The 25,120-nt window shown below is 44.8% G+C and overlaps 1 protein-coding gene across 1 annotated transcript in view; it reads left to right on the forward strand.

Annotated features, from left to right (window-relative positions):
- The first annotated feature begins 8,102 nt into the window (after nt 1-8,102).
- cltrn (collectrin, amino acid transport regulator) overlaps nt 8,103-25,120 on the forward strand; it is a 36,969-nt gene continuing 19,951 nt past the window's right edge. Inside the window, exons 1-3 of the mRNA XM_072584344.1 lie at nt 8,103-8,516; nt 8,869-8,927; nt 17,562-17,644. Of these exons, the coding sequence (XP_072440445.1) occupies nt 8,429-8,516; nt 8,869-8,927; nt 17,562-17,644 (230 nt within the window). The 5' untranslated portion in view covers nt 8,103-8,428. The remainder of the gene's footprint in view (nt 8,517-8,868; nt 8,928-17,561; nt 17,645-25,120) is intronic.

The following is a 25,120-nucleotide window of genomic DNA, read 5'->3' on the forward strand; positions in this document are numbered from 1 at the left end:
AGAAGGAGCATTAACACACTTGCAGTCATTGCCACATTAATTGCCTTATCAAGAATTCTGCTGACGTCGCTCAAATAGACCCCAATCCTTTACAGGTCTCTTCCAGGTTTGGATGAAGTAGAGTCGAGTGTGTGGTGCTGGAAAGGCATAGCAGGTCAGGCAACATCCGAGGAGCATTCCAGCACCACACTCTTGACTCTGATCTCCAGCATTTCCAGTCCCCACTTTCCCCTTGTATTAGGTGGATGCTTGTACTTTGCATAAATGACGTGTTTGCATTGTGATCATCATCCTCTGTTGCTAAAGGTATAAAACAGTATTACCCTGGAAGCTTACACCATCAAGTGATGCCTTTTGCCCTTTGTACTTTGCAGTTATTGCCACCACCCTGTTCTTTGCTCTTAGTCAACAATTTTTCTTTTTATTTCCAAGTCGATTATTCAATTCCCCTTTGAAAAGTTACGACTGAGTTAGGATCCTCCAGCCTTTCAAGCAGTCCATTCTGTTTCACAGTCACAATCCCTTCGTTGCAAATTGTCTTAAACCTGAGTACTCTGATAATTGATCCAATAGAACCCGTTTTCTCTTCATCAAATCCATCTTAGGTTTTGAGCAACTCTGTTCAACCACTCCAAACTCAACCATCTCAGTTTCTCATTCAACCCTTCTAAGAATCTCATAACTGTCCTCCACATGCTCCCTCTCGCAATGCAGTGGCCATCACCAGACACAATAACTCAGGTGAGGCCCAGCTAATTACTGATCAAAGTTGAGCACAACTTCCTTGCCTGTACACTCAATGTCTCTTTTATAATGCCAAGGAGCATGTACATTTTTCAGTGTCCTGTTGACTTGAACTTCCAATTTCACCTTATGTGTCTCAGGAGTCACTGTTTCTGCACACCCTTTCAAGTTTGATTCTAGGATAGACCGTACAGAGCAAGGACTGGCCCTTTGGCCCATGATATTGTGCCGAACATGACCCTAAATTAAACTAATCCCTTCCAGCTGCCCTTAGTGCATAACCCTCCATTCCTTGAGCTCATGAGCTCATCTAAATGCCCCGTAAGTGCCCCTATCGTATCTGCCTCCACCACTTCCCTTGGTAGTGCATTCCCAACATCTACCATTCTCTGTATAAATGACCTGCCCTTTACATCTCCCTTGAACGTTTCCCCCTCTCACCTTAAATTGCCTGCCATCCAGTATTAGACATTTCAAATCTTGGAAAAAGATTCTGACCGTCAACCTGATAGAAAATAGGTGTGGGAGGAGGCCAATCAGCCCTTCGAGCCTGCACCCCCTTTCAATATGATTACAGCTGATCAGGCAATCTCAGTGTCTCCATTGCCGCTTTCTCTCTGCACCCCTCCATCCCTTTTGCCGCACGGGCCAAACCCAGCTCCCTCTTGAGCATATCTAACAAAGTGGCCCCAGTGACTTCCTATGGGAGGGAATTCTACACGTTCACTAATCTCTGAGTGAACAAATTCATCCTCATCTCAGTCCTGAATGGTTCACCCCTCATCCTCATAGTTTGGTAGACTTCTATCAAGTCTCCCTCAGATTCCACCGCTCCAGAGAAAGAACCCAAGTATTTCTAGCCTTTCTTTACAACTCATACCCTTTCATCCAGCTGACATCCTGGTAAAACTCTTCTGCACCCACTCCAAAGCATCCACATACTTACTATAATGTGGGGATCAAAATTGAGCGCAATGCTCTATAAGTGTAGACTAACCAAAGTCTTATAAAGTTGTAACATGACTCTTGTCCTCAGTTCCCCAACAAATAAAGGCAAGCATGTCATATGCTTCCTTTACCACCTTTAATATTTGTATGGCCACTTTAGGAGATTTCTTGACTTGAACCCCAAGCTCCCTCTGGACACCAATGCTGTTCAGAATCTTGCCATTAACATTTGATCTCCCAAAGTGTAGCATCACACACTTACCCAGAATAAACTCCCATCTGCCATTCCCCTGTCCATATCTGCAAATGACCTACCGGTCATTCTACTATAACGTGTGTTTCGTCAATGTGAATTTGCTGTAACACCAAATTAGAGACACTGTATATAAAGCATGAACTTTGAAAGCGTGTATTGGTTATAATGCGATTCTGGCCCCATTAGTTTGAATGGTGCTGCTATTATGCAATTTTCCTATGACACGGGGTTGCACGAGAATGAAACTGGCAAATGGGACTGGATTCATTGAGGATATCTGGTTGGCAGAGGTCCCAGTACCGATTCCAGCGGAACACCACTAGTCATGAACGTCCAGCCTGAAAAATACTCTTCCACCATCACCCTGTGTCTCCTATGGGCAAGCCAATTCTGAATCCACGTGGCTAAGTCGCCATGGATCTCCTGCACCTTAATGTTCTAGATAAGCCGACCATGAGGGACTTTGTCAAAAGCCTTAGTAAAATCCATGTGGACAATATCCATTGCTCTACCCCCATTGGCCACCTTGAAAGCTTCAATCAAGTTAGTAAGACATGACCTGCACAAGGCCATTCTGATTATCCCTAATTAGGCCATGCTTTTTCAAATGTGTGTAAATCCTATCCCTGAGAATTCTCTCCAACAACATCCCAACCACCCATGCGAGACTGACCGTTATGTAGTTTCCTAGATTATTCCTATTTCCCTTCTTAGCTAGTTCTCTGGGACCTCTCTAGATCCCCTGTCACATTTCCCTCAAAAATGCATCATATCACGTTTCTCTGCATCAAATTGCATCTTCCTCAAATCTGTACATTACATTCCCATCTTATCATATTATAACATCATTATTACCTTCTCTCAAAGTCTCTTCAAGGTGTACAGCAGGCCCTTCGGCCCAACTTGTCCATGCTGCCCAGTTTTCACAATTAAATGAGTCCCATTTACCTGCATGTGTTTTATAACCTTCCATACCTAGCCCATCTGTCTGAATGTTTCTTAAATGATTGAATTGTACTCGCTTCCATCACTACCTCGAACAGCTCGTTCTGGACACTCACCAACTTCTGTGTGAATAAACTGCCGCTCTAGAATCTTTTGGATATCTCCCTCCTCACCTTAAACCTATACCCTCTGGTTTTCGACTCCCTTACCAAGGGGAAAAACTTGTGGCTATCTCCGTTATCTATTTCTCTCATGATTTCATAGACCTCTGTCTTCAGTCTTCAAGGTTCGAGGGTGAAAAGTTCCAGCCTATCCAACCTTTCCTAATAACTTAAACCTTACAATCCATGTAGCATCCTAGTAAATCCTTTCTGCACTCTTTCTAGTTTCATAACATCCTCTTACCATCCCCTTCATCACTTACCACATTTCTAGTTTTGTGCTAGTTGCAAACTTCTGATTGATGTCTTGTAGGCACAAGTTCAGGCTATTCATATATGTATGTAAGGGATGACATTATTTTATTTTGGTCTACTGACTAAAACTGGGCAAACAGAAGCTGCCTGGTGAAAGGAGGGAAAGTACGAGGAGTTGTTTGCACCTCTGTGAAAAATAAGTGGAGGTCATTGGTGCACATAAAAGTTTGGGCTGAAGTGTATAGGGCCGTGAGCCACATGGGCTGTGACAAGGTTCGGGGCAGAGTGTTTTACAATGGCGTGCCAAGGCTTATCCCAAAGTCAGGAGTAAACTTGCTGCATCTTTTATGGATCTGCAGTGAGGAGAGTTTCTCGCTGGGCAGCAGCGTGTTATTAACCGGGATTGTTCAATGCCTTACGAATGGCCTAAATGAGCCCGTTACTATTCAACTTTCTCCCTTACCAAAATGGACTGAACAAGTCAAGTGTTGGGAAATCACAGCTTGGAAGGCTGAGCGGGTACCTGGTGACTGGGCTGTTTCTCGCGGCCATTTTCTTGGCATCTTAGAACGCGCCCACTCAGCGTCCAGCGACATGTTCACAGCACTCCCTCCCTGTCTCTATCAATGGCACACCATGATGCCAATGTAACAGGTACAGCTCATGCCAGCTGCCACGGTAGCAAATGCATTTGACATGTTCATTCAACCAAGAGAATACATCGGAGAGTGGGCAAGGGCCTCATCCTCAGCTAGGGATGGAATCAGACAAGGGGTTGGGGGGGGGGGGGGGGGGGGGGGGGGGTTGGTGTTGGGCGTGCTAGAGGCAGACTCTGCAGTTAAGGAACAGCTTTGGGAAATACAGTGTGAACTCTCACGAGACCCCAGTGCAAAGCCTTCCAAAAACTCACCCATCTTGCACTGAGGCAAAGAAGGCAGAGTTCAGCCCAATGCCACTTTTTGGGGACATTGAGTCCAGACAGAGAGGCACCATCCATTTGGGGGGTGGGTTTAGGGGAGCTCAGCAAAGCAACAAGCCTCCGATCAGTCAGGTCAGAGGTTCCCACTGTCTCAGTGAGGGGAGTGAAGAAGCTGAGGTTGAGCTACCTCAGTCTTCTGTCACTACCCTTCCTCTGTAAAGTTGCTACCACTAATTGTCTGTCAAACCGAGCAGAAAAAATTATTTCCAAAACTCAAGGGAACAAGAAAGAGCCTGGGTCTAACAAAGCAAGCAGTGAGCAGTAGACTGATCATTGCTGTGCATGTAACATAGAGTCATAGAGATGTACAGCACAGAAACAGACCCTTCAGTCCAACTCGTCCATGCTGACCAGATACCCAAACTGATCCATTCCCATTTTTCAGCACCTGGCCCATTTCCCTCCAAACCCTTCCTATTCATATACCCATCCAGATGTCTTTTAAATGTTGCAATTGTACCAGTCTCCACCACTTCCTCTGACAAGCTCATTCCATACCCGTACCACTCTCTGTGTGAAAAAGTTGCCATTTAGCCCCCTTTTATATCTTTCCACTCTCACCCTAAACCTAGGCCCTCTAGTTCTGCACTCCCCCACCCCAGGGAAAAGACTTTGTCTATTTATCCTATCCAGACTCCTCATGATTTTATAAACCTCTATAGGGTCACCCCTCAGCCTCTGACGCTCCAGGGAAAACAGCCCCAGCCTGTTGAGCCTCTTTCTATAGCTCAAATCCTCCAACCCTGGCAACATCCTTGTAAATCTTTTTGAATCCTTTCAAGTTTCACAACATCCTTCCGATAGAAAGGAGACCAGAATTGCACGCAATATTCCAAATGTGGCTTAACAAATGTCCTGTAAAGCCACAACATGACCTCCAACTCCTGTACTCAATACTCTGACCAATAAAGGAAAGCATACCAAACGCCTTCTTCACTATCCTATCTACCTTGTGACTCCACTTTCAAGGAGCTATGAATCTGCACTCCAAGGTCTCTTTGTTCATCAACACTCCCTAGGACCTTACCATTAAGTGTATAAGTCCTGCGAAGATTTGCTTTCCCAAAATGCAGCACCTCACATTTATCTAAATTAAACTCCATCTGCCACTTCTCAGCCCATTGGCCCATCTGATCAAGATCCCATTATAATCTGAGGTAATCTTTGCTGTCCACTACACCTCCAATTTTGGTGTCATCTGCAAACTTACTAACTATACCTCTTATTTTCACATCCAAATCATGTGTATGAATGACGAAAAGTAGAGGGCCCAGCACCGATCCTTGTGGCACTCCACTGGTCACAGGCCTCCAGTCTGAAAAACAACCCTCCACCACCACCCTCTGTCTTCTACCTTTGAGCCAGTTCTATATCCAAATGGCTGTATTCAAGGCAGCATCGGAGAATGGAAGATGGTGGTACCAAATGTATGATTTAGACTGGTGGTACAGATCCATCTTCGAGTCATAGTCATAGAGTCATAGAGACGTACAGCACAGAAACAGACCCTTCGGTCCAACTCATCCATGCCGACCAGATATCCCAAACCAATCTAGTCCCACCTGCCAGCGCCCCGGCCCATATCCCTCCAAACCCTTCCTATTCATATACCCATCCAGATGCCTTTTTAAATGGTACAATTGTACTAGCCTCCATCACTTCCTCTGGCAGCTTATTCCTTACATGCACCACCCTCTGCATGAAACAGTTGCCCCTTAGGTCTCTTTTATATCTTTCCCCTCTCACCCTAAACCTATACCCTCTAGTTCTGGACTCCCCCATCCAGGGAAGAGATTTTGTCTATTTGCCCTATCCATGCCCCTCATAATTTTATAAACCTCTATATGGTCATCCCCTCAGCCTCCAACACTCCAGGGAAAACAGGCCCAGCCTATTCAACCTTTCCCTATACCTCAATCTTCCTGTATAATTTTCCCTAAATGCATAATACTTGTGTTGTTTTCATGATAACTGTGTATGTATGCGTTTGTCTGTGTGTCTGTGTGTATATGCATCTGTGAGTGCGTGTAGATGTGTGTGTGTGTCTGGGTCTGTCAGTGTGTGTCTAGCTGTTTGTGTGTCTGTCTGTCTGACTGTATGTATTTGTGTCTATCTGTCTGTGTGTGTGAGTGTGTTTTGAGACAGGTTTAAAATTTGTTACAATTTCAATCACATAATTGGAAAATCCCATTCTTTTATTGTTCTTGTTAAAATTAAGAGTGTCACAATAAATAGAGTTTTCTAAAATTGTTATTGAACAAATTCAGACTTGGGGTTTTCCCAAATTGGGATTTTCTGCAGTTTCATGAAATCTTAGTGTTTATATCGAACCTGGGTAATAGTGGTTCTTGATTTCCACTCATCCCAGTGAGTAATAACATATCAAACAGCAGTGTGCGAACACTAACTCCGTGCCACATACTGCATTACAGTGTCTGTAAAAATTTTCAAATCTGTTCTTCCCGTAGAGTTCAAGTCGATATTGTGACATTTACCAACTGCATTTTGGAAGCTCATATAAAAGACAAACTTACCATATATCCAGACTACATTCCCAAGTGCACACGTGTACACAACCACGCGCTCTTCAGAGAAATGGTGAATTTAAACTGAGGGTAACCAAGTCTCAGGTTAGAGGCGAGGTTGCAAACGTGGGACTTTCATGGTAACCCCTCACCTCTCCCACCAATAACGCAAAGCTCAGGGGTCAGTGCTGGGTCCATTTTTGTTTGTCATTTATATTAATGATTCAAATGAGAATTATGGCTAGTAAATTTGTGGATGACACTAAAATTGGTGGCATAGTGGATAGGAAAAAGATTATTTAAGATTACAAAGATGTAATCAATGTGCAGAGGAAGGGCAGGTGGAATTTAATTTGGATAAGGGCAAGGTATTGCATTAACCAGGGCAGGACACTTACAATGAAAGGTAGGGCTCTGGGCAGCGTTGTAGAACAGACAGACCTCGGGGTTGAGGTACATAATTCCTTGAAATTTGTATCACAAGACGACAAGGTGGTTAAGAAAGTGCCTGGCATGCCTTGTCTTCATTGCTCAGAGTAGAAGAGTTGGGAAATCATGTTGAGGTGTACAGGACATTGACGAGGCCTCTTCTGGAGGACTGTGTCCTGTTCTGCTCGCCGTATTGTAGAAAGGATTTCATTAAGCTGGAGAAGGTTCAGAAAGGACTTCCCAGAATCTCGCTGGAAACGGAGGGTTTGAGACACAAGGACGAGGCTGGATGGGCTGGGACTATTTGCCACTGGCACGTAGGAGGTTGGAGGGTGACCTTATCGAGGTTTATAAAATCATGAGAGGCATAGATAAGGTGTACGGCTGGTGTCTTTTCCCTGGTGTGGGGGATTTCAGGACAAGGGGGCATAGTTTTAAGGTGGGAGGAAAAAGACGTGAGGGAGACCTTCAGAGGTGAGGTTGCAAAGTTAGTGAATGGAATGAATTTCCAGAGGAAGTGGTGGATGCGCAGGTACAGTTACAATGAAAGACATTTGGATAATTACATGAATAGGAAAGGTTTGGAGGGTTATGGGCTCAATTCCGGCAGGTGGGACTAGTTCAGTTGGGGATTGTGTTGGCATGGACTGGTTGGACCAAAAGGTCTGTATGACTCTATGAATCACCATGGAAACCTGGGCTGCAGTTTTTTTTTAAAGACCAAATCCTTGCTCAACTCAATGCTAGAGTTCCTATTTCTTCTGCTAGGTAGAAATCCTGAGTGCAACTCACTTTCAAAATCACTGCCATTGAGGGCTGCACTCACAAAGCTGTTAAATATATTTAATTCCTGCTGTTGGCTGATGCTGAGCAGATAAATGTAAGGTTAACAACCCGCAGTCTCAATTGCAATCACTTCTCTGTCGCGTTTCTATTGAGTTTGCTTGTTGAGATTTCTCTTCCCACCTCATATCACTGACAATGAAAGAGGTAGTGTGGTAATGAAAGGTCTGTAAAAATCGGCAAGATTGTTTACCAGAGGACCATCCTCGTTTAATAATTAAACCTTTTACAGACCTGTATACATGCTTTTCCACCCATTCCTGCTGCTGATTTGTACCTGACGGAGAATATAAGAGCCCCTTCTGTGTGGATCATCCTTTGCAGCGTCTTTCCAATAGTAAGGATGTGGATTGGGATTTTACTCCTTGTTTTCAATTTCTTCCCATCTCAAGGGTCTGATGCCATGGCAGGGGATCAGCTTTGCACCAAAGGTACGTTACCTTCTCTGAAGCTTTCCTTTTGTGCATTTTGTACATTAAATTTCTGATGATATCGCAGTTAGGATGCATTGAGGAAATTGATCATTTCTGATTTTTGTCACCCAATTAATTTCACATTTTTTAACATAATAACATTGCTGATTATGAACTGACACCAGATCAGATCAAAAACCATTTCTGAAATTACCCTAAAATTCACTAAATGATGCACGCTTTAGTTGTTTGAATAACTTCTCGCCCTCAATCTTCAGCGCATCTCACAGTGTTGTTAACCCTTTATCCAAAGAGACACTTGTGCCTTGCTTCAAGAGTTTGATGTTGTTTTTGGTCACATTAATTACAGAATCTCCTGATGCTCATAAAGTGCGAATCAGCCTGAATGCAGCCCTTGGAAACGAGGCAGTAAGTTCACCATAATTGCTGTTTAAGACGATTAAAGGCTCTTAATCGGATAAACCATTTCCGCTCTCGGTGGCATTGAGAACAAGGGGGCATAACCTTATAATTAGCCGTTAACCCTCACTGAGGCAGCATCCTGGGAAATCAAGCCTTTCTGTTCCTTGAGTCAGGACAAGAGTTAAAAGAATTTAAAAGGCGTGCTAGAATTCTCTCAATTTACCTGATTGATCAGGTTTCCATATCAAACAGGAATGGATCTTTATTACATAGACTTATACTGTACTGTGGCTCAGTGGTTAGCACTGCTCCCTCACAGCGTAAGGGACTTGGATTGGATTCCAGCCTCAGTTGACTATATGTGGAGTTTGTATATTCTCCCCGTGTCTGTGTGGGTTTCCTCCGGGTGCTCCGGTTTCCTCCCACAATCCAAAGATGAGCAAGTTGGGTGCATTGGCCATGCTAAATTACCCATAGCGTGCAGGTTAGGTGGATTAGCCATGAGAACTGCAGGATAGGATGGCTGGGATGCACGTCAAAACCTGGTGAGGGCTGAATGGCCTGCTTCCACACTGCAGGAATTCGACACAGATAAACATTGATGAACTGTCAACAAGTAATTCTATTGGGTAAAGTTCTTACCCCTTTATAAACTCTCCCTCGACACACAGACGGGCATAGACAGGAGGGAAAAGAAGGGTTTTCTGGGCCAAATTATCTCCTCCTACATTTTGGGTCCCTATAGCATGACAATGATGGAAAATTATTCAAAGGTCCTTGTTCACAGAGTTGTTGTGGCAGTCTTGTTTACCTTATCAGATGTGCAACAAAAGCATAAAATCAAAAAGGTATAGTCTTTAGGCAGTTTAAGATTGGCATCAAGGGCCACTTAAGTGCTGTGGAGGTGTGGAACCCTCTCCTTGCATAATAACAAACTGTTGAATTGATTGGAAACATCAAGGCTGAGGTTGATAGACTCCTCTTGTCTAAGGATTATAGCATTATTCATCATTCATACCCTCACTCCCATCAGCTGGCTTACAATTCCCTCTCAACAGGTTTCCATCATTGTCGTGTTAGAGAGACACAGAACGAAGAAGGAGACATTTTGGACCATCATCCATGTGCTAAGACTTTGATGAGCAGTAGCCCCGCCTAACATTTATTTCCTGATCCTCACGTACTTTTCCAACACCCTCTTTAGAATTAAACAGAGAATCTTCCTCATCTCTATTCAACGTGCTTTTCCAATGACTTTAAACCTCAAGTTATTGACTCGTTCTTTCCCACTTCTGACCCCCAACAAAACGCCACCTTGCTTTGGAAACCATTGTAGATCGCATCCTAAACTTCACTGTTTGAAGGAGAACCGTCTGAAATGTTCTGATTTCTCTTCAAACAGTAGCTTTGTTCAGTGGGAATGAAGAAATGTATTCATGGCATATAACTGTTTCGGTATTCCCGGTTTAAGAACCTGATTCAACAATCATTGGTGTTTTTTTGGATCTTGTTATTGATTTCCTTGCTACTGATTCCCAAATGATGCATGTGGTTGTGAGATAAGTAGGCAGCAACATGGGTTTACGCAATAAAAATTGAATCATGTATAATAGAGTCGCAACTGAAGAAGGGACAAATTAGCTGGCATTCCTGGTCTTAGATACCATTGGGAAATACCTGTAAATGGCACTTAGATCTTGGTAAACTCAAGTGGTATTCAGTAGCTTCATGGTACATGAGCCTGAATTTTTGCAATGAAGGAGAGTGTCTCTTGCTTGGTTAAAATGATGTCTGAGGTTTGATTGAGGTTCCTCCAACCTCCCATCATCAACTCTGAACATATTTAAAGTGCAGCTCCCTCCAAACTGATCCAATTTTTGCAGATGAGAAATCCAATATGAAACTTCTGTGGTTCCACCATTTTCAGGAGAACGCTTGAGTTCTTTGGGGAGGTAGGTCACACTTTTTGAGAGGTTAACTCTTTTGGGAGTGGTAAGGTGCCCTGTGGAAGAGGTCAGATACACTTGGCGATCGTTAAGAATAGACATGAGGGTATGTGAAATGTGGACAAACTCGCTGGAGCTGCCAACGGAACTGTCAAACTAAAATGGCACCCAAATCTCCTGACCTTTAAGTTTTTCAGGAAAAAGACTGTCTGTAAATAAAAGTCAGGATAGTGTTTATGAGGGCTGTGGGGGGGATGGGTGGCATATATTGGCATCAGTGGGGCAAGGAGAGAGAGTTTGGGAGTGGGGTGAGGGGTTAGGATGGAAGCAAAGTCCTTTTTTGTTTTATTTTTCCTTTAACATTTACAACAAAAACCTCGGACCACAAAGACAGATGTCTGAAACATGTTGCCTCTCTGCTCCAGCTGCAATTGTTCCCCCAACTTCACTTCCCACTTTCACAAATAAAGAGCAATAATCCTGCAAAGCTGAGCCATTGGAGTCAGATCTCCAAACCATTCAGATGATGGCTTACTTCAATGGACCCCTATAATGTGACATGCAGCTCATGGGAAGAACCTGGGATATATCAGATTAGATTCCCTACAGTGTGGAAACAGGCCCTTCGGCCCAACCAGTCCACGCCGACCCCCTGGAGAGTAACCCACTCAGACCCATTTCCCTCTAACTAATACACCTAACACTATCGGCAATTTAGCATTGGCCAATTCACCTGGCCTGCACACCTTTGGACTGTGGGAGGAAACCCACGCAGACACGGGGAGAATGTGCAAACTCCACACAAACATTCACCCAAGACTGGAATCGAACCTGGGGTCCCTAGCGTTGTGAGGCCACATGCCACCCCAATGGCTATGGGATGGCTATGACTGGGACACTTCAGATCAGAGTCCAGGGGTCTACACCACAGCAAACAGGTCCTCACAACATGTAAGAAATATTCAGATGGACACCTTCAAAAGCATTGTGTTTTGCTAAGCTGGATTAATAAGGGGATCCTCACCCAATTTTAATGCAGTCATGATCTTGAAGCTGTTTTAAGAACAGTTGTACAGGTGGGACCTTGGGGAACACCCAAGTGTCAAGTCAATTGCTATCCGAGCACATGGCTGTGGTCAGGGAATTAAATGCTACTCCATGCACCTGTTAGTACCAAGAAATGTAGTAACTTTCTCCCCTGTCCTTAGCATCCAGTGTTACCTGAACCTTTCTCCTGAGCTGGTCCCCCTGGGTCTGAGCTGATGATCACACAGGGCGTATCCAGTTTGTGGGGGATGTGACAGTGACAGACATGGGCCAGTTGGCTACTTTATGATGCAGACTGGCACCATAAGTGTGGGTTCAATTCCTGCACCAGACTGAGCTGATAGTGAAGGTTCTGTCTTCTCAGCCTCACCCCTCACTTGAGGGATGGTAACTCTCCAATCCCAGTCATCTCTTTCTCATGAGAGAACAGCCCTGTGGTCCTCTGGGATTGTGTTGACTTTATCCTTTACTCTAATACTGTGGGGGGGATGAGTAAGTCCAACCCAATACAGCTATCTGAAGTGATGCAAGAACAACGTGAAGATTTGTAGCCTCCAGGTGATACGTTCTGTTTCACCCATTTATTATAATGAATGCAATGCAGTGAAAGATTATGTCCCAATGTTAACCATCAAAGTATGTACCAAACAAGACATGCTCCAGATCAATTACAACACTCTACAAATGCAAGTCAATTCCTTTCAGTCGGTGCCCTCAATCTTACAGGGGTTCTGCTCAATAGAAATAGTTTCTCTCAATTTATTCAATCAAAAACTCCACGTTATTTTGAACAGCTTTCTTAGATTAGATCCCCTACAGTATGCGAACAGGCCCTTCGGCCCAACAAGTCCAAAACCGACCCTCCGAAGAGTAAGCCAACCAGACACATTCCCCCATATTTACCCCTGACTAATGCGCTGATCACTGTGGGCATGGCCAATTCACCTGACCTGCACATCTTTAGATTGTGAGAGGAAACCCACACAGACACAGGGAGAATGTGCAAACTCAACACAGACACTCACCCGAGACAGGAATCGTACCTGGGACCCTAGCACTGTGAGGCAGCAGTGCTAACCACTGAGCCACCATGTCGTCCAATTCTATGCTCCAAGGAAAATTATGCAAATTTCTCCAAACCCTCCTTGTATCTATCATCCCAAATCAATAAAGCCACCCCAGTAAAACTCTATTGTATTCTCTCCAAGACATGGAGTGAAGTCACCTTCCTGAAGGTGATGCTCAGAATTGTACACAAAGCTCGAAATGAGGTCTAACCCATTGTCAGTGAAAATTAAGAAAAAGTAGACTTGCTGAGTATTGACCCTATATTGTTTTAACAGCGGTAGATGAGGGTTAAGTATTAGGCATACAAAGAAAGATTAAAGTCAATCAAAATAAAGAACTTAAGAAATAATTTAATATAATTTCAACTGGATGACGGCATTTCCAATAGCATTCAAGGAACTTGACACCATCCAGGACAAAGCAGCCCACCTGATTAGCACCACTTCCACAAACGTTCGCCCCCCTCCCCCACCCCCCCCTCCCACCCCCCCCCCCCGCCTTCACCATGACACTCAGTAACTGCAGTGTGTACTATCTACAAGATGCATTACAGTAATTCACCAACGATCCTTCCAAACCAATGACCACTTCCATCTATAATGACAAGGGCTGCAAATATATGGGAACACCACAGCTGCAAACTCCCCTCCAAGCCACGCACCATCCTGACTTGGAAACCCGTTGCCGTTCCTTCGCTGTCACTGGGTCAGAATCCTGGAATTCTTTCCCTAAGGGCATTGTGGGTCAACCCACAGCACAGGGACTGCAGCGGTTCAAGAAGACAGCTCACCCCCCCCCCCCCCCATCTTCTCAAGGGGCAACAAAGGAGCATCAATGAATGCTGGTCTCACCAACAACACTCAGGAGGGTCTGGGGAGAATTGACTGGGAGAGGAGCCGAGCAGGAAAGGCAATGGCAGGAGTTTCTGGGAGTAATTCAGGAGACACAGCAGAGATTCATCCCAAGGGGAAAAAACCATGGTACAGTGAGGATGAGGCAACCATGGCTGACTAGGGAAGTCAGGGATAGAATAAAAACAAAAGAGAAATTATATAATATGGTGAAGGGCAGTGGGAAACCAGAGGATTGAGAAGCTTACAAAGACCAACAGAGGGCAACAAATGAAGAAATAAGGAGGGAGAAGATTAAATATGAGGTTAAGCTAGTCAGTAATATAAAAGACGACATTAAGAATTTATTTAGATATATGAAGGACAAAAGAGAGGCAAAAATGGACACTGGGCTGCTGGAAAATTCTGCTGGAGAGATAGTAGTAGGGAACAAGGAAATGGCTGAGGGACTTTGTATCAGTCTGCACAGTGGAAGATATGAGTAATATCCCAAAAAGTCAAGAGGGGGCAGAGCTGAGTATGGTGGCCATCACCAAGGAGAAGGTGCTTGAAAAGCTGATTGGCCTGAAGGTGGATAAATCACTTGGACTAGATGGATTACACCCCAGTGTTCTAAGGGAGATAGCTGAAGAGACAGTGGAGGCATTAGTGGATGATCTTTCAGCAATCATTAGAATCAGGGAGGGTCCCAGTGGACTGAAAACCACTAACCACTTCAGTTTAAAAAGGGAATAAGACAAAAGATGGAAAATGACAGACCAATTAGCCTAACCTCAAACATAGGTAAGGTCCTTGAATCCATTGTGAAGGATGAGAGTTCTGAATACTTGTAAGTGTATGGTAAAATAGGGCAAAGTCAACATGGTGTCATTAAGGGGAGGTCAAACCTGCTCAAATTCTTTGAGGAGGTAACAAGCAGGTTAGACCAAGGAGAGACAATGGATATTATGTATGTGGACTTCAAGAAGGCCTTTGACAAGGTGCTGCAAAGGAGGCTACTGAGTAAGGTAAGGGCCCATGGTGTTGGAGGCAAGGTGTTAGCATAGATAGAAGCCTGGCTGTCTGGCAGGGAGCAGAGAGTGGGGATGAAAGGGCCCTTCTCAGGATGGCAGCCGGTGACAACTGGTATTCTGCAAGGCTCAGTGTTGTGTCCACAACTTTTCACTTGATACATTAACGATCTAAGTGAAGGAATCGAGGGTATTCTGGCGAGGTTTGTAGATGATACAGAGATAAGTAGAGTGACAGGTAGCATTGAGGAGACAGGGAGGTTGCAGAAGGATTTGGAGAGGGTAGGGGGATGGGCAAAGAAGTGACAGATGGAGTGGAATGTGGGAAAGTGTGAGGTCATGCACTTTGGTCGGAAGAAGAGAGGCTATTCTTCAAAATGGGCAGACTGTTCAGAAGTCTGAAGGGCAATGTGACTTAGGAGTTCTCGTACAGGATTCTCTCAAGGTAAACTTGCAGGTTGAGCCAGTAGTTAGGAAGGCAAATGCAATAATAGCATTTATTTTGAGAAGACTTGAATGTAAAAGCAGGGGTTTACTTCTGAGGCTCTGGTCAGACAATATTCAGAGTACTGGGTGCAGTTTTGGGCCCCATATCTCAGGAAGGATGAGATTACTTACTTTCAGCGTGGAAACAGGCCCTTCAGCCCACACCGACCCGCCGAAGCGTAACCCACCCAGACCCATTCCCCTACACCTAACACTACGGGCAACTTAGCGTGGCCAATTCACCTAACCTGCACATTTTTGGACAGTGGTGGGAAACCGGAGCAAACCCACGCAGACACGGGGAGAATGTACAAACTCCACACAGTCAGTCGCCTGAGGCGGGAATTGAACCCGGGTCTCTGGCGCTGTGAGGCAGCAGTGCTAACCGCTGTGCCACTGTACCGCCCATACTGACCCTGGAGTGTGTTCAGAGGAGGTTTACAAGATTGGTCCCAAGAATTAAAAGTTTAACATATGAGGAATATTTGAAGACTTTGGGTCTATACTTGATAGAGTTTCGAAGGATGCGAGGGGATCGAATTGAAACTTAGAGAATACTGAATGGCCTGGATAGACTGGATCTTGGGAAGATGTTTCCATTGTTAAGAGAGACTAGGGCCTGAGGGCACATCCTTAGAGTAAAGGGAAGACCTTTTAGAATGGAGATAAGGAGGAACCTCTTTAAACAGAGAGTGGTAAATCTATGGAATTCACTGCCACAGAAGGCAATGGAGGCCAGGTCATTGAGTCTATTTAATACTGAGATAGATAGGTTCTTGGTTGTCATGAGATCAAGGGTAACAAGGAGAAAGTGGGAGAATGGGGTTGAGAAACGTATCAGCCATGATTGAACGGTCTAGCAGACCCAACGGGATGAATGGCCCAATTTCTGCTCCTACGTCTTGTGGTCGTTGAGCTCTGATGAAGAGTCATTTGGACTTGAAATGTTATCTTGCCTTTTGTTTATGGATGAAGGTGACTCGCTGTGATCTCCAGACTTTGATGATATTTGGAGGAGCCCCCTTTTCCATAAAGAGCAGGTAGAGATCTGAAGTTTTCCTTCAAGCAGACGTTGAGGCTGGAAGTTCAGTGAGAAAATTTCAAAAAAGCAACTGATAGTTTTTCTGTTAGGTAAAGTATTAAGATTAACGGAGCCAAAGTCAGTCAATAGATACTAGAGCAGCCAACACTCTAAATGAAAAGCAGTACAGTCTCAAGGGGAATGAGTAGTCTCCTCTTGTTTCTAAGATGTATAAACATTTGGATTAATTTCTTTACTTGTGTTCAATGCTTCTGTTTACAAAGCCAAGGGTGTGTCAACGAACATAGAGTGTGGGAGCAGGCCATTCAGCCCATTGAGTCCACACCAACCTTCTGAAAAGCATCTCACGCAGACCCACCCTATCCCTGTAACCCTGAATTTCCCATGACTAACCCACCCAGCCTGGCCTGTATATCCCTGGACGCTCCAGGATAATTTAGCATGGCCAATCCACATAACCTGCGCATCTTTGGACTGTGGGAGGAAACCGGAGCACCCGGGGAAAACCCACACAGACACGAGGAGAATATGCCAACTCCACACAGACAGTCGCCCGAGGTTGGAATCGAACTTGGGTCACTGGTGACATGAGGGTGAACCACTGAGTCACTGTGCCACCAAAGTTGCGAACCCGATTATATGATTTGATTATATGTCCAGCCACATTTGTTTTTTTTGGAACTGAAGGTGAGTACATTTGTCACCTCTGCAAACTGAGAACATTAACAGTATATTTAAAATTGTAGAGATAGCTACACTATTCAAAACCGTTCTCACTGATCCCCAGGAACTGCACAAATGGGGATATGCTCCATCACTGTGTACCAGTGCGTTTCTTGAAAATATTCACGGTAAGCTGTATGCCACTGGTTGCAGAGCTCCTAACACAGCCAGCAATACTGACCAAGCTGTCTGTTAACCTCAAGCTATGGCTGAGCCAGTGTTGACCAGGAAGAGGTTCCTAGACGGAAGTGGGTACTGCAGATGCTGGAGATTAGAGTCAAGATTAGAGTGGTGCTGGAAAAGCGCAGCAGGTCAGGCTGCATCCGAGGAGCAGGGAAAATCGATGGTTCGGGCAGGAGCCCTTCATCAGGAAGAGGTTCCTGCTGAGCCCAGATCTAACATTTCAGTGAGACGTGAAGCAAGAGGTTTGAGTGCGAGACTGATGTTTAAATCTTGTTCACTGACAGTATGAATGGGATGAGAGTGAGCAATTCTACTTTCAAGCAACCATGGCCTATGGCATGAGAAAGTCAACAAACAAAACGTTCAAGTAAGTGCTTCATAAAATGAATCATGCTGGATGGGGGGGGGGGGTTCTGGGTGGGGTTTTTTTTGCTTCAGGTGAGACCGAAAAATGTTTGGGGCAATTTCTGATTTCAGCCAAACTCCCTCCCCTACACACACCACCCTCTCCCATCTCCCCCCCACCTCCCCCCTCCAAACCTCGCCACCCCACCCCCACCAACAGCCCCCCACGGCACCTTTCCCCTGAAAGCACAGAAGGTGTAACACCGACCTCTTCACTTCCTCCCTCCTCACCAGCCAAGGCCCCAGTCACACCGTCCAGGTCAATCAGCAATTTGCCTGCACTTCACTCAATCAAGTCGACTGTATTTGCTGTTCACAGTGTGGTCTCCTCGACATTAGAGAGATGAAACACAGATGGGCGACCCCTTCACAGAACACCTACATCCTGCCCGTGAAAATGACCCTGAGCTTCCAGTTGCCTGCCACCTCAACACCCCACCCTGTTCCCTGGCCAACATCTTTGTCTCGCGTTTGCTGCAGTGCTCCGGTGAAGCTCAGCGTAAGCTGGAAGAACAACATCTCTTTTCCCACTTGGGGAACCCTCCAGCCTTCTGGACTCACTATCGTGTTCAACAAACAGAGGGATCTTGGTGTTCAAGTACATAGATCCCTCAAAGTTGCCACCCAAGTTGTTAAGAAGGCTAATGGTGCTTTGGCTTTCATTAAGAGGGGGATCGAGTTTAAGAGCCACGAGGTTTTGCTATAGCTCTACAAGGCCTTGGTGAGACCACACTTGGAATATTGTGTCCAGTTCTGGTCGCTGTGTTATAGGAAAGATGCGGAGGCTTTGGAGAGGGTGCAAAGAAGCTTTACCAGGATGCTGCCTGGACTGGAGGGCTTGCCTTATGAAGAAAGATTGACTCAGCTCAGACTTTTGTCTCTGGAGAGAAGGAGGAAGAGAGCTGACCTGATCGAGGTATACAAGGTAATGAGAGGCATGGATAGAGTCAATAGCCAGAGACTTTTCCCCAGGGCAGGATTTACTGGCATGAGGGGTCATAGTTTTAAGATGTTGGGAGGAAGGAATAGAGGAGATGTCAGAGGTAGGTTCTTTATGCAGAGTTGTGAATGCATGGAATGTGTTGCCAGCGGTGGTGGTGGAAGTAAAGTCATTGGGGACATTTAAGTGACTGCTGGACATGCACATGGATAGCAGTGAGTTGAGGGGTGCAGAAGTAAGTTATTTTATTTTACATTAGAATTAATCCTCAGCACAACATCGTGGGCCAAAGGGCCTGTTCTGTGCTGTACGTTTCTGTGTTCTATGTTCTAATTTTATGGCTTGCGGCACCTTCTCTCATGTCCTTACACCAACCCCCACAGCCCAGACCTTGCACCACACATGGTCTACTGTTGCACACAACCCATTGTTAGTCACTAATAGTCCCCATTAATAATTATCCACTGATCGTTACCCACTCTTTTGCCAGTCCATCTGTTCTTCTCTCCCCTTGGGCTTTACACCCACCTCCCCTCCCCCACCTCATCTTCTCTGTAAAAAACAAACTTTTCCTAGCCACCATCAGTTCTGAGGAAGGGTCAATAGACCCAAAACGTTAACTCAGACTTCTTTCCACAGATGCTGCCAGACCTGCTGAGCTTTTTCAGCAATTTCTGTTTTTGTCCCTCTCCCTGCCTACCCTACTTCCAATTTCAACAGTTGCCAGGCAGTATTGTTGAAGGGAGAAACCGATTGGCTCTCAAGAGTCAGGTTAATTGTTTAAATATTTTAATGAGGACGAATGCTCCAGATTTTTATCTCTTATGCCCTTAACAGTGGCTGACTGGGTTCCCTGGAGTTTGGGAGGCCCAGTAGTTGAAAGGAGGTGGGACCTGCTAGTCTGTTTGGAGGTAAGGTGCTTCTCTACCACTGCTTGTGGGCCAAGAGAAACACAAGCGTTCCCCTACCCCAGCCCTCCGCAAGTTAACATCTTCATATTGGAGCTGGAAAAGCGCAGCAAGTCAGGCAACATCCAAGGAACAGGAGAATCGACGTTTCGGGCATAAGCCCTTCTTCAGGAATGCCCGAAACGTCGATTCTCCTGCTCCTTGGATGCTGCCTGACCTGCTGCGCTTTTCCAGCAACACATTTTCAGCTCTGATCTCCAGCACCTGCAGTCCTCACTTTCTCCTCGAAGATCTTCATATTGGACCCAACCACTCAAGGTTCAATTAGCCTCTTCTCCATGATTCAATACCCTTCTTGGACATCTCCACCTCATAATGTCAATTTGACATGCCCCTTAACCCCTAAAACCTCTTGTCATCCATTGACAGCTTTCCTAATCCATGATGCCTCTTCGCCCCTTGCCCAGTGCTCTACCACTCAATCTGGCTGGCTGAGGCTAGGAAATAGATTTCAAAACAGTAATCAGGTCTGCCCACTTGACAGGGGAAAGCTTTACCTTACTAGCAGTTACCTGACAGCTCTGTTAAGTATCTAGGCCAGAGGCTTGATGGTCATGGGGGCCCTTTTTGAATTATCTTTTTGGTCTCTCCCCGACCCAACAAGGGAGAAAAGGGTAATTATTATGTTGGAGGAATCAAGTGACAACTGAGAAACTGTTAGTCAACAATTGGAAGCTAACCAACCCATGATTTATTGAGTCATTTCCGTTGCGTCAAGGTAAATAACAACACTTTTGCACTATCTGGGAACTGCAGCTTTGTTGGATATCAATGGTATCCCTCCTTATTCATTCCCCAGTTTAAAGTTGATGCCTCTTTTCAGAGTGAAAATTAGTTATGTTTTCACTATTTTCCATGTGGAGGTGGAAGAAATGTAGATTTCAACCGACTCTTTGATGTCTGTTCATTCACCTCCAAGATGGTTGAGAACTCAGTTCAATCTCACAATACGATCAAAACTAATAGAGAATCACAGAGAAGATATTTAGACAGCAGTGAAAATAAACCTTCGCAATGACACAGTATATTAGCGACATACAGTATGGATTTTGGGAGCATTAGACAAAGGTACAATAAACAGAAGCACAAAGGTTAGGGTGGTACAGTGGCTCAGTGGTTAGCACTGCTGCCTCACAGCGCCAGGGGCCCAGGTTTGATTCCAGCCTCAGGTGACACATTCTCCTCGTGTCTGTGTGAGTTTCCTCCCAGAATCCAAAAATGTGCAGATTAGGTGGATAGACCAGGCTAAATTGCCCACAGTGTTCAGGAATATATAGGTTAGGTGCATTAGTCAGGGGAAACATAGAGTAAGAGGGTAGGGGAATGGGTCTGGGTAAATTACTCTTCAGAGGCCAGTGTGGCCTTGTTGCACCAAATGGTCTGTTTCCACACTTTAGGGATTCCATGATAATCCAGGATAAGTAATGTAAGGGTTAGCAGAAGATTTGCGAGAAACATATGGATCTGTTGCTCTGAATGGCTTGTTTTGGCTGTAACTCTATGAAGTTTGCTACGTTGCATCATGGATGAGAACAAAATCCGACATTAGCATGTGCCTCTGGTGTAAAGCTCTTTATTCCAATCCATGTGAACCTGCTAGTTCCCTAAATATTTGGTTGAAATGGATTGAATCTGTATCAGAGCTGGAGTGAGGCCTGTTTATGGGATTGCCCATTAAGCCTGAATGAGCCCAAAATATATCGAGCATAAAAATCCGTCAAGGTGAGATATTTTACGAAACAAACAGAAAGGAAAGATGTTTCCAGACGATATTGGAAAGGTTAGATCTATCCAAAGATGTGAGGTCAGGTGAATTGGCCATTCTAAATTGCCCACAGTGTTAGGTGCATTAGTCAGAGGGAAATGGGTCTGGGTGGGTTACTCTTCGGAGGGTCAGTGTGGACTGGTTGGGCTGAAGGGCCTGTTTCCACACGGTAGGGAATCGAAGCTATCCCTCCTTGAGTCTTGAATAGACTTTGTTTCTAACCCATTTAAGAATTTGCTTTTTATTTTTTATCAAGCCTATTCACTTCACCTGGTTTGTCTCTCATAAACGGTTGGAACAGAGCTGACAGTGTCAGAGATGCAGTGAACCGAAGAGTTTGCACGGCAATTGCCAAGCCTTTTTCTATAGTTGGGGAATAAAGCCATTTGTTTTATGAGACCATTTTTCCAATTGCATCTCGAATGTTAACTGCAAATCAATCATAGTTGTCCAAAGTTCTTGGATAATAAAATTTAAAAGGCACATTTTGTTTTCACACCCTACTTTGAGGTCAGCCCAATACATTTCATGTATCCCTGGATCTGGTAATCTGACGCTTGCAACTTGCGCACTCAGCAAAATCTTCATTTCATTCCCAGTTTGGCTCATTACTCAACAGAGTATTGTCATGGTTTGTTTCTGTAATGAATCGTCTTCTCTACAGTTCATAGAATCCTTGCATAGCAGAAGCAGGCCATTTGGCCCATCAACTCCATACCGACCCTCTGAAGAGCATCCCACCCAGCCCCGGACCCTGCCCGCTATCCTATCTCCATTCCCTGTGACTAATCCACCTGGCCTGCACATTCTTGGACTGGGGAAGGAAACCCACGCAGACACAGGGAGAATGTGCAAACTCCACACAGACAGTTACTGAGGGTGGAATCGAATCCAGGTCCCTGGCGCTACAAGGCAGCAGTGCTACCCAACACATCAATATTCTAGAGACAAAACTGATCATTAAAGTTACAATTTCATCTCTCTCCATCTTGTTAGAATGAGCCCCTGCAGATACACTATTCTTCACCGTTTAAGTTGATGATGAACAGTACTGATTCAACTTAACAGGGATGGCAACAATTTGATTTGGAGTGACAGGAGAAGAGGACATTATAATGGGTGTTAATGACCCCCCCTGAGAGGTTAAAGAGGAATGGGTGATTGGCTGAGGGGTGGTTGCTGAGAATGGCAAGATGCAGAATGACCTTTGAGGAAGGGTATTGATGCCAGTCTTGAATGATGGCAAGGCAGGGTGTGAAGTAAAAGCCTGGTCCCAGCACACATCTGCCGAAGAATCCATGGGTTACATTGTCAGTGGATTTGAGAATCGATGTTGTGAAATGATGGGAATTCAAAGGAAAAGTTTTAAGAGGATTTAATCATGAAGTTAAGCATAAAATGGCACCATAACATGAGACATGTCATTTTATTGGTACCCAGCTCTTCTTCAGTGGCACTCACTGCATGTAGTCAGTCAACATAGAACTCAAACGATGTGTAAGTCTGAGATTTTATCACAGTTGGTGTTGTAAATGAACATTAAGGCATCTATCTCCCCAAGGACCCATGGAATATATGTAGGGTGGCAGAGGGGCTCAGTGCTGCCTCAAAGCGCCAGGGTTCGATCTCAGCCTCGGGCAACTTTCTATGTGGAGTTTGCACATTCTCCCTTAATGTTGGCAGGGAGGGTTGCCCACACAAATCTTTGTATGGGCAACCCTCCCTGCCAACATTAAGTGTATTTCTCCAGTTGAGGATTGGCTTGACTATATCTGGGCTGGATTTGCTTGATTTTTTTCACTGCAGCCTGAGCCTTTCAATTTGACTGGGGGATGACGTACGGTGTTGAATTTCACCATTGTTTATGAAGTGGCTCAATTCTTTGCTTGTGAGCTAAGAGCCATTGTCACTCATCGTAAGGTAGGAATATGCATTTGAAAATCTTAGCAGTAATCACTGAAACCAGCTGGTCGACCTACCAATATTCAGAATAATAGTCTGCAGCAACCAACCAGTCAGTTCCTGTGAAAGTGAAGTGGTGTATTCTCAGCTTCATCCAAAGTCTACCTGGAATGTCATGAGTTATCAGCAGCTCTTTCACTTGCTTAGCTTGGTTCTTATTACAAGCATTGCACTGGCTGAGGTGGTCCTTGCTTTTGTTGCTCATCTTTGGTCAGTAAAACACATCTCTTGCCTTTTTCAGACTTGACTCAACTCTCAGTGGCTTTTTTGGATGCACTTTTGCATCTCACCTCTCAACTACTTTGCAATAATGACTCTATTTCTTTTGTACAATTTGCCATCTTGGTTGTAAATCACCTCTGTACGTCTAATACACTCTGATAGCAATGGGTATGTCCTTGATGCTTTCTGGTCATCCTTTCATCACTTCTTGCACTGCCGCAAGAGTTGCAATGTTTTGGGCTGCCTGTTTGATTTGAGCAAGGTACTTGTCTGTTAGATTCAATGTCTTTGCTGGGCTGACATGCTGATTTTCTAACAACCCCACATTTTCACACTGAATTTAGAGGTGTCACACACGGTTGCAACGTTGTTGATTTTCTTGATTTGCAAACATGCTGTCAAGAGCAGCACTCCCAATGTAGATCTGCTTCCCTTTGTGTCTGCCTAGCATCTAATAGGATTTCTCTGGCATTTGAGTGACACTCTTTGCCCGCTGTTTGGAGCGGGCAGCACCAATAGGCGGAAACTGCTTTGAAGTGGCTCATTATTTTGTCTGCTGGAAGTAGGTATTGATGAAAATGTTGCATTACAAAGCGAAAAACAATGGCCAAGCACACTTTGTTATTTCAAACGTAATGTGTTCCCTTTGAGTTAATGTTCTGCAACCAGTTGTCCTTACTGCATTAGAGTTGCTCCAAGCCCTGTCTCACTGGTATCACAGTAGATTTTGAAAAAATCTCTTCTTCACAGTCATAAAATGTAGCAGCTTATAGCTGCCCTGGTCTGCTCAATAAATCCATTGTCATGTCATCATTCTGCCATTGTGCGTGGAAGAAATTCTAGTTTAGCTTCCTAAAGCCTGATATTTGAGCTGGAATGATAACTGAAAAGCTTCAGCCATTTTCTGTATTTTAAGAATGGGTTGCTTCATTGTTCTCTATTTTTAATTTTTGCTTCCTAATGGAGTTCTGCGTGTGCCTATGTCAATCGCTTGCTTTCTTAAACCTCTACATTAGTCTGCTTCTTGTGTCAGATTTCAAATGTCCAACTCAGCAGAGAGTTTAATGCAAGGGGCTGAATTTTACAAGGAATCAGTGAGCTGTGAATTGCCTTGCATTTCTTGGAGGGGTTTCCCCCCCCCCACTGAGCCTGAGCAAGATCTCTCCTTATGCTCTTTGCAGCTCACCTCAGGAACATACCTCTCTGCACTCCACTTGTATGAAATCCCAGTCAGCGATAGCAGGCATACTCACCAGTGCCAGGGTCCCTGATGCTACAGCCAGCGTTCAGTCCCAAACATGCACCAGACCCAGCACTGCCAAGTAGGAGTCCTATAGTGCAGGTAACCAGAGGGCAATGAAAGACAAATCGTCAACCAATCGGTGGCCCAGTAGTTAGCACTGCTGCCTCTCTGTCACCATGGACCTGGGTTCGCTTCCACCCATGGGTGACTGCCCAGTGTGGAGTTTGCCCATTCTGCCAGTGTCTTGGTGGGTTTCTCCCACGTGCTTCAGCTTTCTCCCACAGTTAAAGCTGTGCAGCTTTTGTGGATGGGCCGTGCAAAATTGCCTGTACTGTTCG

The sequence above is a fragment of the Chiloscyllium punctatum genome, chromosome 15 (genome assembly GCF_047496795.1).
Source record: "Chiloscyllium punctatum isolate Juve2018m chromosome 15, sChiPun1.3, whole genome shotgun sequence".
NCBI lineage: Eukaryota > Metazoa > Chordata > Chondrichthyes > Orectolobiformes > Hemiscylliidae > Chiloscyllium > Chiloscyllium punctatum.